This window comes from Monodelphis domestica, chromosome 3 (assembly GCF_027887165.1).
Source record: "Monodelphis domestica isolate mMonDom1 chromosome 3, mMonDom1.pri, whole genome shotgun sequence".
Classification (NCBI taxonomy): Eukaryota; Metazoa; Chordata; class Mammalia; order Didelphimorphia; family Didelphidae; genus Monodelphis; species Monodelphis domestica.
Genome location: NC_077229.1, coordinates 223,357,463 through 223,370,377, shown reverse-complemented (window position 1 = coordinate 223,370,377; position 12,915 = coordinate 223,357,463). Strand labels below are relative to the sequence as shown.

The 12,915-nt window shown below is 37.1% G+C and overlaps 1 protein-coding gene across 3 annotated transcripts in view; it reads right to left on the bottom strand.

Annotated features, from left to right (window-relative positions):
* Positions 1–7,869: 7,869 nt before the first annotated feature.
* Positions 7,870–12,915, bottom strand: part of CARMIL1 (capping protein regulator and myosin 1 linker 1) — a 395,350-nt gene continuing 390,304 nt past the window's right edge. For all 3 annotated transcript variants that reach the window (XM_001366559.5, XM_007487849.3, XM_007487850.3), the window contains one exon: positions 7,870–8,906. In XM_001366559.5, coding sequence (XP_001366596.1) covers positions 8,770–8,906 — 137 coding nt within the window. In that variant the 3' untranslated portion in view covers positions 7,870–8,769. The remainder of the gene's footprint in view (positions 8,907–12,915) is intronic.

Here is a 12,915-nt window from a genome sequence, read left to right as displayed (position 1 = left end):
CACACCCAGCAAATCACTAGATGACAAAAGATGGAAATAGTGTTGGGAGGTCAGTGGAAAGGGGTAGACTAATATGTGTTAATGGAACTTTGAACTGACATAGACGTTCCAGAAAGCATGATTTTAAAAAAGCGAATCAAATGTCTAAACTCCTTATCCAGATATCCCACTGTTATGCATATACTCCAAGTATATAGATAACCCTATAAAGACCCCCAAGGTCAAAGATAGGAAAGTTCCACCTTTACCAAAATGTTCATGTCATGATTTTTTTTTTTTTGAGAACAAAGAACTGAAAACATAGTAGATGCAATTAGTTAGGGAATAGCTAAAAAACTGTTATAAATGAATGCAATTGAAATGAAATGTAAAGAAGGGGAAATCTCAGATGTACTTGCTCTCATGCATATATACTAGTTTCATATTAATACCTAACACAGTGTAAACCTATAGATCAATGGGGAGACTAGTCTCCCAATGATCATCAGGGGGGATTATAAACCTTAAAATTCCTTAGACTTATAAATGTTGGAAATTTCACCATTGGGAAATTTCATACTTGAAAAATTTCTTACTGATAGTCTATTGGAATGTGAACCCCATTGGCATGGGAGGTTCCTCCTCCTCCCTTCTTAAGATTACTTTAGGACAGAAACCTTTTGCTGAACAATGGAAAGGACTTTGACCTATGCTTAAGCACAGAACAGGAATTTCTTTGAGTCATGATTGATTTTAGAATTGATACAATGGAGATACTTGGAATCAATCTCCACCCTACTCAGTCCTAACAGGATTGAGGAAGGGCTGCAGCATAGATCAAAATTTAATTATTCCAATCTCTACCCTACTCAGGTTAACAGGATTTAGGAAGGGCTGTAGCAAAGGATCAAAGATTTAATTATTTGAGAATATGACCTTCAACATACATGTGCAAAGCCAGAGACCTCTGGGTGGTACTGGGTTAAGCTAGAGCCTCCATTGGCACAGGGAAATTGATGGACAGTGATTGGTAGATATGAGAACTGAGGGGAGGGAACTTGGATGGTTTCCTTAAAGAGAGAGGGGTCTGAAGACTCAGGGGGAGAGTTGAGGAGTTGGTCTGAGTGGTTGGAGTGTGCTCTGAGAAGCTTGCTCTGAAGGAAGCTGAAGGTGGGGGCCTTTGAGACTGTTTCTCCATTTTGGTCACGTGAGTAATAGGGACTGATCTCATTTCTTTGCCCCAGCTATCTAAGGGCTTGGGCCTTTTTGGCCCAGCCTAAACAGAGGGGGTATTTAAGCCCTATTCCCTTCTCTCCCTTTTCTCTCTCTCTATCTCTAATTCCTTTCTTCCTCCTGTTTGTAATTAAACTCTATAAAAGGCTGACGGCTGACTTGAGTTTTCATTTAGGAATTAATTACATAGCTGAATTCCTTGGCGACCTTAAATATATATCAGTCTTTTAAAGTGATTTCCTTGTCACATTGTGGCGACCACGAAGGGAGTCTCACACAGGGAACTTGTATATTAATAAATACGAGATGAATTGTATAGTGAAAAGTGAAAGGGACTTGGGAGTCAGAAAGACCAGGGTGCAAATTCCACTTCAGATACCTTATTAGCTGTGTGGCCTTGGGTAAGTCATTTATTTAATCTCTTACAGTCTTGATTTCCTCATCTATAAAATGGGGATAATAGCAGTACTTGCCTCATGGGGTTTTGTGAGGATCAAATGAGATTTTATATATATATATATATATATATATATATATATATATATATATATATATATATATATATATGCGCAATACTGTACAAAAGAAATATAGGCTATTATTATCAATTCTCTAGCTGAAGTCAGCTGAGGAATTAGAATTCATGTTTAATGGGGACATACAGTGATCTATGAATTAGGAAACCCATTCTAATCCATGCTTAGTTACCTATATTATTTTAGGCACAAGTCATATTCCCTTTCTAGAATTGAGTTTTCATTTTCTTTATCAACCTATTCCATCCTATAGTATCAGAACCAGAAAATTATATATATATATATGTATATACATATATATAAAACCACACTCTAATAATAAGAAACAAAACCCCAAAATGAATGTTGTGCATTTACAATGATTAAGTTTTGTCAGAATATTTAAGAAAATATATCTTCCTCCTTTTCTTTGTAGAGGTAGAGTACTACAAATATAAATTTTACATTTCCTTTAAGATGCAATAGTAAATCTATTGGTTATTTTTTTTCTAACAGGATTCCAGCTACCTTTTGATAGATAGGAAGGAGAATTGTATTTAGAAATGAAGGTAATATAAAAACAAAATATAAAAAACTATTCCTATCCTTTGACACTTATCATTGGGAATGATTCTTACTGTTTTGTGCCTGTGTATGTACATTTTTTCTCTATTTTGGATAGACTTTTGTTGTTGATATTTAACACAAATCCTTTCCCCTCTGCTCTTTCTCCTCTATTAATTCCAATTCCAATTCTCTTCTATTAATTTCCAAGCTTTTTAAGTATATGAGAAGTAGGGACTGGAACTCAGAACTATTTTCTGATCCTGCTTTCACTGTTGGCTCCATGGACAGGGTCTCAGAGTCCCTTCTGGTCACAGTTAACTCATTGACCAAGAAGAATGACTCCACAGGCTTTGGTTTACTAGGTTGAGACTCTTTGTAAAGAGTTTTGAACACTGCATTTAATGACATCAAGTACACTGAGTAAGCCACCTATTTCAATGCTAAAAAAAAGCATCGGTTTTCCTCTCGACTGTAATAACATTTTCTCCGGACACACTGTTTTTCGACTGTATATACTCTGAAGATTTAGGATAAAAAATAGAACTGGGACCTCAAGGAAGCAGAATCCAACTGGGCCAAAGCTAAAGCAGAAATGGGAAAACAGCTTCAAAATCCTTACCTTCTCCACAGCTGTGACTGTTCCTTTATCTTTTTATAGTCAGCTCTGAATGAGGCATGTAAGAAATTACTTTCTCTGTTGATTTTCCACATCCAATTTTTAATCTTTGGCTGGTTTCTCCTAACCACATGGACCACCTTATTCTGCCACAGCCCAGCTGGCAATGTGGTCAGTAAATACAAAGTTATACTAATACTAGTCTAAGAAAGCAATTTTTTTTCCCTTATTGGTGCCAAAATTAAACAATCTACTCTAATGCAGAAATAATGTTTGGATTATCAAAACATGATTGCTGAGAATAACCATACCCATCATTGTTCTCTCTGCCTACTTTACTATGCCTGTGTTTGAAAGTGGTTCTCAAAGTGTGATAGGACTGTCTACTTTAGTGGAACTTTAGGGGTTTGAGACTAGGATGCTAGAATCTGTGCTCCTTAAATAAACTTGATTTTTTTTTTTAACTTTAGGCCACCTCATTCTGACAGGCAGGGTAATACAGAGTAGAGAGAACTGGTCTCAAACCAGGAAGACCTAGATTCAAGTCCTACCCTGATGCCTATTGGCTATGTCACCCCCAGAAAGTCACTTAGCCTTAGTTCTTTAGGTCATTCTGTAAACCTCAAAATTCCTTAGACTTATAATTGTTGAAAATTTCACCATTGGGATATTTCATACTTGGAAAATTTCTTACTGATAGTCTATTGGAATGGGAACTCCATTGGCATGGGAGGTTCCTTCTCTTCCCTTCTTAAGATTACTTTAGGACAGAAACCTTTTGCTGAACAATGGAAAGGACTTTGACCTATGCTTAAGCATAGAACAGGAATTTCTTTGAGTCTTGATTGATTTAGAATTGATACAATGGAGATACTTGGAATAAATCTCCACCCTATTCAGTCCTAACAGGATTGAGTAAGGGCTGCAGCCTAGATCAAAATTTAATTATTCCAATCTCTACCATACTCAAATTAACAGGATTTAGAAAGGGCTGTAGCAAAGGAGTATAGATTTAATCATTGGAAAATATGACCTTCAACAGACATGTGCAAAAAGCCAGAAACCTCTGGGCGGTCCTGGGTTAAGCGAGAGCCTCCATTGACAGGGAAATTGATGAAGAGTGATTGGTAGATGTGAGGACTGAGGGGAGGCAACTTGGATGGTGTCCTTAAAGATAGGAGGGTCTGGAGACTGAAGGGGGTTGAGTTTTTGGTCGGTGGTTCCTGGGCTCTGAGGAAGCTTGCTCTGAAGGAAGCTGAAAGTGGGGGCCTCTGAGACTGTTTCTCCATTTTGGACACGTGAGTGAAAGGGACTGATCTCTTTTCTTTGCCCCAGCTATCTAAGGGCTTGGGCCTTTTGGCCCAGCCTAAACAGAGGGGGTATTTAAGCCCTATTCCCTTCTCTCCCCTTTCTCTCTCTATATATATCTCTAATTCCTTTCTTGCTCCTATTGTAATTAAACTCCAAAAAGGCTGACGGCTGACTTGAGTTTTTCATTTAGGAATTACATAGCTGATTCCTTGGCGACCTTAAATTAATATATATCAGTCTTTTAAAGTGATTCCCTTGTAACAATTCTCTTAAGGTTGAGTTGCAGAAAAGGTGCTGATCTATAGGGAGAGTTTTCCCATCTGGGAGTTTCTTATACCAAGGAAATCACAATTCCAGTTCCTAATACTTCCCTCTGACTGGTTCCACAGGCAGGATGTATCAATCAACAAGCATTTATACATATCTGGTCATTCCTTCTAGGGGGACATTCAGTTCTTCTGATCTACTCTGAAGCTGTTCTAGTCCCATTGTTCTTTTAGTTCTTCCAAAGTCATCTTCACTAGAATTGACTCAGAATGGGTTGTAGTCTGACAAAACTCCATAGAACAGAAAGTGACTTTGAGAAGTCATTTAGTCCACTCCCCCTTGTTTTCATGTGAATCCACCAATCTTTAGAAAGTCCATGCCCCCAGTCTGTTTCCCCATCTATAAATAGGAATAATAGCACCTATCTTATGAGATGAGATAATGAATGTACAGAATATTGAAGACCTTAAATCATGGTAGCTATCATTACCATTATTATTTAACACAACATGAATTAATATAATTATATAATATATTGTTATAATATAAATATAATAATTAATCACTCCCCTCCTTGTACTAGAGAAGGCATCATTTGACATCCCCAAATATATATATATTGTTAATATATATAAATTATATTTTGCTTATTTCTATTTATCATTTCTTCCTCTGGAGGCAGACAATCCCATATCATTCTTCAAAGAGTATTTCTGTTGCTCTATATAATGTTCTCCTGGTCCTTCTTGTTTCACTCTTTGTTATTTATAACTTTCCATGTTTTTAAAAAATTAACTTACTAGTCATTTAGTATGGTGCATTAGTATTAAAACTGGCAAAAAATTTTAATTATTTTGCAACTGCTATTGTAGAAGATAAACCAATTTTCCCCAGGACCATTTTTCTTTCTTCCCCTCCTCCACTAGCATTTAACCCAAATCCTTTGTAGTGTAGCATACAATCTCTGAAGTTGTGACCATAGGAAAGGTTGAGAAAAGCTGGCTGTGACCTTCTGTATTAACTATAACTTTGGGAAGAATATTGTATTTGGCACCAGAGGCCCTAAATGGCTAGCCATTGTAACAGGGAGGTTAAAAAAGGAAGGGTTCAAACTAGTTATAAATATATAATAAAAGGTTTATTAAACTAAAGAGAGAAGGATGGGAAGGGAATCAGGGAATGACCTGCTTCTAACCCCCACCCAATTATTAAACCCTAAACTTTCTAAATTATCCTAAACTATCTAATTAAATGAGAAATTAAAGATAAATAGGGATTCGTAAAGTCCACAGGGCCCGAGATTCTCATGACACCAGTCTTCCTTTGGGTCAAAGAGCCTCAGGATGACGAGTCCTTCACAGGATTCAAGGGGGAATGAGGATTAACACACAAACACTGTCCACCATTGTGGGGTATTAAATTTAAATTAAACTTAACTGGACTGAATATTTAATTGGTCCCCAGATCTTAAATTTCTAAATCCCCAAAATGAATTACTAAAGTAAAATGGAATTGATGGTAGTTTATTTTTATAATAGAGGAAAGATATTAAGGGGGGAGAGAGAGAGAGAGAGTGAGAGTGAGTGTGTGTGAGTTCCGGCTTCCTCTGAGCCAGGTAGCAATTCTAAGGCCCCATTGAAGGGAAAGGAGTCTCAAAGTCTCAAGAAGATGGGTCTTTCCTGGAGGCTCATGCCTCCAGAAAGGGCAAGGAAAGAAGTCAGCCTTTACACTCACCACGTAGTCAGTTCAATCAGCAGATTCTTTTATCAGACTCAACTCCAGCAGGCTCCACTCCAAGTGTGTCTTTTTCAAACTCCCAGAAGACCAACCTCCAACAACTCCCAGAAGATCAACCTCCCTCAGGTCCTTGCCTCTTTTTCTTGTTCCACTTTCCCTATTTCCACATCTACCAATCACAGCTGATGCTCTGCTCGAGGACTGCCTGGAAGGCAGTTAGTCAATTCTAATTTGTTACCCACTATTGCACACATGGGTCATAGACCTCCTACCTCATGATTAAGTAGGATATTTACACCCTTGGTGATCAGATATAACATGGGCAGATCTTCCCACTCAACTTTAAGTATTGTGCTTACATTTCTGGGGATTAAATCAACAAATAGACAGGGGATTACAATTCAATCTTCATAATCAAGGAAGAGCTAAGTAACTTCATTGTTACAATCAGGAGAGAGCCAAATCCAATCTTCACAGGGGTAAACCCTCACTCAACCACTCCTTGAAGATGGTCCAATTCCCTGGCAACTCCAAAGTTGTTTTCCTTCAGAGAGAGACACCTCCACACCTTCTCTGTCTTCTTCCGGAGTGGCTCCTTCCATTCCCAACTGTCAGTCCCCAACTGTCCCTCTCCTACCCAATGCTTAGAATGTTGACCCAGGCCTTGCTCTGTGGAATCTTGGTTTTGCAGCATCCCATGCTGTCAGCCTGCCTCACTGAATCCTCTTACTACACCACTAACTAGCTATTTGATATTGAAAAAAAAAATTCCTTCACCTCTGTGGGCATCATTGACCAAAATATCTGCTGATCCAAGTATCTGGATTATACTCAGGATAAAGTGGGAAGTGGAGAAATTTTTAAGAGAAGAATACATTTTCATGCCCCAAATTGGTGCACAGGTAGTTTTAACATGCATATAATTTTATATTTTAATAAACTTTAGCAGGCAAAACCCCCACATCTCAAATCCTCTCAGAATTCCTGTCCATATCACATGAAGTCAGGGTTATGCAAAACACAGCTTGGGAAATGCCTACATAACTGAATTTGATGACTTTTTCCTTAGGTATTATTAAAAAATGTAAGTGAGCATCTGCATTAGGTAACTTACATGACCATATCTTGGGATATACTTTAATAGGTCAAGCTTCCCAAAGGCACAGCCAAATGTAAGTAGGCATGAATCACTCAATTAGATTTCAATTTGAGATATACTACTTAAGTGAAAATGGCTGATCTAAAAAATGGGCACCTTTTAGATGGGTATGTCTTTGCCTCTCCAAATTCTCCACTTTATATATCTTGAATTTCACCTATATCTATGGAGTGATTGACACTGGTACCCAGTACCCTTTATGAGGATCAGACTTAGCCTTCTTTCTCCAGGTTTCAAAATATATAGAAATCTGTTTGTCATGCAGCCAGGTGTAAAGCACTGATAAGTATTTGATTCTACATCCTTATGTAAATCCCCACCCCTCCCACTCTGGAGAGAGTAGGCAACAGTTATTTGTTTTGATTGTAATAGCTCTCCTTGTGATGTGTCACAATTGTGATTATTTTCATTTTTTCCCCAGAAAGAATGAAAAGACTTCCCCAGTAAGTGAGCCCATCTGAAAAAGGCACTGTAGAAGACCAATATTCCACTTGCAAAATCATTTTATTGGTACAAATATACATATGAATAAAATTCAACCTGTAATGTAAGTGAATATCTCTCAAATATGCCCCCAAAAGAGTACTTTTTTTTTTACAGGTGTCTAATTATTTCTCTCTCAAATCACACATTAAGAGCTAATATGCAGACAGAGCTGAAAACAACCTCCCAAAAACCAATATTCATAAAATCTTGATTGCCTCATCCCAATCAACTATATACATTAATCTGAGGATTTAGTAGAGTCACAGTTCTATTCCACTCTCAGTTGTGCTTGTTGACAATATGCAAATGTAACCATTTGAGGGTTGTTTTATTTTTTTCTGTACAGTTCAATAGGAAGAAAGGCATTCTATCTGGGAGAACGTAAAACCCAGACCCAAGCATCTAATATATATAATTTGTACAAATTATTTATTAGTGTGCTCTATGACTATAATTACAATGTGCAATTGCATACAGCAAGAATATATTTCTTTGTCAGACTCGTGCAGATTTGACACATTTACAATCAGCAGTACAACACACAGCCTGTTGCACGGTGGATTCATGTGAGATGCTTTCCAGTTTGCCTTCCCCAGACTCTCTGGTAGGGTACTCTTCATAGCTGCTTCAGAGAAATTCCAGTAGGGAACATGAGTAGAGAATGCTGGCTTTTAGTGAAGGCATATAAGGGGATGTTGGAGAATCAAATGTATCATTAAGAAAAGGAAAGACCAAACTAATGTGCTTTGAATACCATTAATAAAGAATTTGTTTCCTATTCACAAAGAAAAAAGAAAGAAAAGAAGAAAGGAGAAAGAAAACCAATTGCACCAATAGAAAACAGTATCTGGGGCTACAAAAGTACCTTGTGCAATCAGTCATTTGCAAGGCATCCCCTTTTAAACAAAAATAAAGTCTTTCTCGGCATCTTCTCCAGAGTCACTGGACTTACTGCCCTGGTAGCCATCTCTGCTGGAGGACCGTGGTCTTTGCTCCAGGTGTTCAGGGGTGTGGTGTCCTTGGATCTTCCATGAAACTACAGCAAACAAGGAAATAGCTTATTCAAAGAGTTTGGAATAGGGAGATGTCAGTGATTTAGCATGGCTAGCCAACTCAGGGAAGAGGATGGGGGCACCCAAGGGGAAAAAGTTTGGGACAGACTTTATTAGCGGTAAGAGGCTTATTTTCTTTTAATCCTGAAGACAAGAAAACATATTTTAAACCTCCCAGAAGATTCCTATGAACAACTGTGACTTGGTATTTAAACCACACATTCTCCAGGTGTCTGTTGGCCGCTCCCTCATATAGAAGCTCCCAGAGAAACTGTTCATAGATTTTCTAGGAGGTGTTAGTAGAGTGGAGAAGTGACATTTTGGAAACTGGAGGAAGATGATTCTGAAATTAATCTAATCTTCCCTCTTTCACTAGATTAAAAGGTCCTTGAAGAAAGAAGTCATCTGATTGAGTGTAGGGTGAAGTTTCAGGAGACGAGGCTTTGAATTCCAGCTCAGATATTTACGAGGTATGTTAGTGTGGGCAAGTCACTGCATCTCAGAACCTCGATTTCTCTATCTGCAAAATGAGAGTAATACAACTTGCACTAATGACCTCACACAGGTATTGTGAGGAAAGGGCTTTATAAACTTTAAAGCACAATGCATACATGAGCTATTCTCATGTGATAATCACTGCATCACTTTCTGGGCACTGTAGACACTGGGCACTTTATAAATGTTGAATCGAACTGAATATTTCCTAGTAGAGGGAAATAGGTTAAGTTTCTGAAAAGATAGTCATATCCTATTTTAGGTCCATAGCAGATACTATAGGACTTACTCTTATTTTTGGTAGAGGATAGTAAATAAAGTACAGAGTGGCCTTCTGTGTTTTCACAGCCCTCATTGACTTATCGATGGACATTTTACCAATTATTTGACCTGTCAATTTCATTCTCTAGGGGATGAGTCTTCTAAAAAATGAACTATGCCAGCAAGTACCCTGGACCACTCTCCATACAGAGGTACTATTGCTGGCAAATCTTGCTCTGGTTACATGTAAAGACAAAGTTCCTGCAAGAAACAAAATGGTTTTGATAAAAAAGAAAGGGAAGGGAAAAAAAAGGTACTATAGTTTCCACTGCCTGGGGAAAGTGTTTTAAATTCTGTACTACAGTATGTTATTAAAGGCTACTAAAGGCTATTTACAATGACTTATGTAGATACCATTCAGTTAAAAATAATAAGCACAGCTTTTGTATGCTTCAAATGAAAAATGCAATGGCCTCATTTAGCCCACCAGTTCAAGTGCTTCCCAAGTCCCAAGCATGCCTTTCCAGGAAAACCTTCAAAATTAAATTGGAACCCTTATTTGGATGGCTCCATGAGTATTAGGCACACAAATTCCATTTGGCTATTTAAGTAGTTAACCTAATAAAGAATGTTCAGGAAGTGAGGACTCATTAGCCCTAATAGCCTCAGATGCAAACAATATCGTGACTTCCCTTGCCAAGGCTGTGGTCACTCCAGGTTCTGATCTCTGGCCAAGGAAAATTTGAATTTTTAGTTAATGATATGAAAGAAGACTTGAAGAGTATTTAAACCTCCTGAATTTCAACTTCTTAAAAGTGAGATGTTTGTCTTTTTAGAATTAAGGTTACTTTTAGCTTATAACTTTGATCATAGATTTTTGATTCTTAAAAAGAAAAACCATCCTTCCAACCCTACTATCCACCTACAAAATTGTATTAAAGAAAAGGAACAGATATGATATTTGACTAGGGTTGATCATAGTCATTTGGAAGTTGTTCATAATCCTGGGCATTATGTGTTCAAGTTGCTTTTTTTTTTTTAACCCTTAGTTTTTGGCTTGGCACCAACTCTAAGATAGAAGGACAAAGGTTAGATAAATGGGGTTAAGTGACTTGTCCAGGGTCACAGAGCTAGAAAAGTGTCTGAAGTCAGATTTCAAGTTCCTCTTAAATATTGACTAAATACAATGGTAATTTCGTAAGAGAACTTTTGATTTCTTAAGCAACTAATGTAGTAGAGAGAACTAGATCTGGTATCAGAAGACCTGGGTTCTAGTGCAAGGTTTTCCCTTTCCTCATCTGTAAAATGGGGATACATTTCAATTTGTATTGTCAAACTCACAGGTTAGAGGATAGCAAGTTCTTTGTAAATTTTAAATGTTAAAGATATTTCAGTTCTTGTCATTATCTGCATTATCATTACAAGTGAGATTTGGGATGAATCAGTGATCTTTATCCAGTTCTCAATTTTTTTCCTTCCATTAAATGAAAGGGTTGGAATGCACTGGTTAATCTCCAAAGTTCTCCCTTGCTTTTTGATGCAGGTAGATAAGACCCTGCCATAAGAAAATGCTGTCACCAGGGGTGTTAGCCATGATTGCTTTATTAAAATTTAAAATCCAGAAGGAACTCTCTTTCTTGTATTTGTTGCCTCATAATGAACTTTAACTGCAGGATGCAGGGGCCACATCAGTCTAGTAGAACACTCTTCCCTGATCTCCTAAAGCACATATATTTGCTTTATCATGATTTACTTTTTATTAAATTCAACTTGTGGCTTATGGAAGGTTCTGGGATTTGATTCATGCTGTATAAAATGACCCAGCCTTGTTTGTTTGTTTTTTTTAATGATAGAATTCCTACAATTAAAAGTGTCTGAGCTAATCTATATGAAATTAATAAAGAGACACTACACCCTGAGACAAAAGTATTCATCTTTTCTAAATTGCATCACAGAAGGCTCTCTTTAACACACTGATCTCCCTTCAAAGAAACAATTCTGGCTTAAAAATTCTCTCTTGTCAATCAGCCAACAAATTCTATTTTTAAAAAAATTCCTTACCTTCTGTCTTAAAATTGAAATTAAGTATCTGTTCCAAGGTAGAAGAGCAATAAAGGCTAAGCTATGAGGGTTAAGTGATTTTAGAGAGGGGCTTATTTATTAAACTTTCAACAATAGTAGGACATTTCAACATCTACCCAAGAAGACAATTTCACTAATTCAGATACTACTATTAATTCTGAAATAGTGATTATGTGTCCAGTTCTAGGCTGCTTTACCTTGATATTAGCTATGGAGAAAGGGCTTGCTAATAATAATAGTACCTTTTCCTGCAACTCTTAGAACAACTTTGTGAACAGCAGCTGTTATACCCCATTTTACTAGTGGGAAAGTGAAGGTGCAAAGAGGGTAAATGATTTATTAGAGATCATATAGTAGTTAGGCTAGAGCAGAGCGAGGAGCAGAGCTTCTGATTCCTAGATTAATTCACTATGCCAGATTAACATTATAAACAAACCTTTAGGGTAAATGTTCCTCAGGGAAGATACTGTTTCCAAGCATTTTAGTAATACTCATTTGCATACATATAATATGCTAATTACAGATGACTTATGTATTTATTAAAGATCCCACAGCAGGCCTGTGGTTAGCAGATGGTATTACTAATTATATATACCTGAAATAAAAAGGTCCTATATTAAACATGTTTTTAAAAATTAATCTAAAATTTCTTTCACCAGTTTCCGGATGATGCCTGCCCAGTCAATCAGACTTAATTTAGTTTTACTTTAGGTTTTTTTTTTCTATTATACCTCTCTGATTCAAATCCTCCTACATGAGGTTACTATTCCAGGGGTTTATAAGCTTTTTGTGCACACCAAGCACACTGGGAGAAAAAAAAGACATTTATAAATAATGGATAAGCAAACTAAGTGAATGTGTACTTTATTCACCACTTAAATAACCTATCTATATTCAAATCACATTTATACTATCAAGACCTCAGACAGAGAGGATCAAAAATGGAACCTTTCCTTCTCCAAAATGATTTGATTTTGTATATAAGTTGAAGGCCAACTTCAGCACTGTTATAATATAGATTTCCACGAGGCACAAAAAGTGCCTTTCCTTGAGCAGCCTTAGCTCTAACTTTTTGCTTTCTCCTCCATTAAACTCCAATGATATACTAATTCCTAGAAAGCTAAATCTATTATGACCTAAAAGGTACATTCCCCA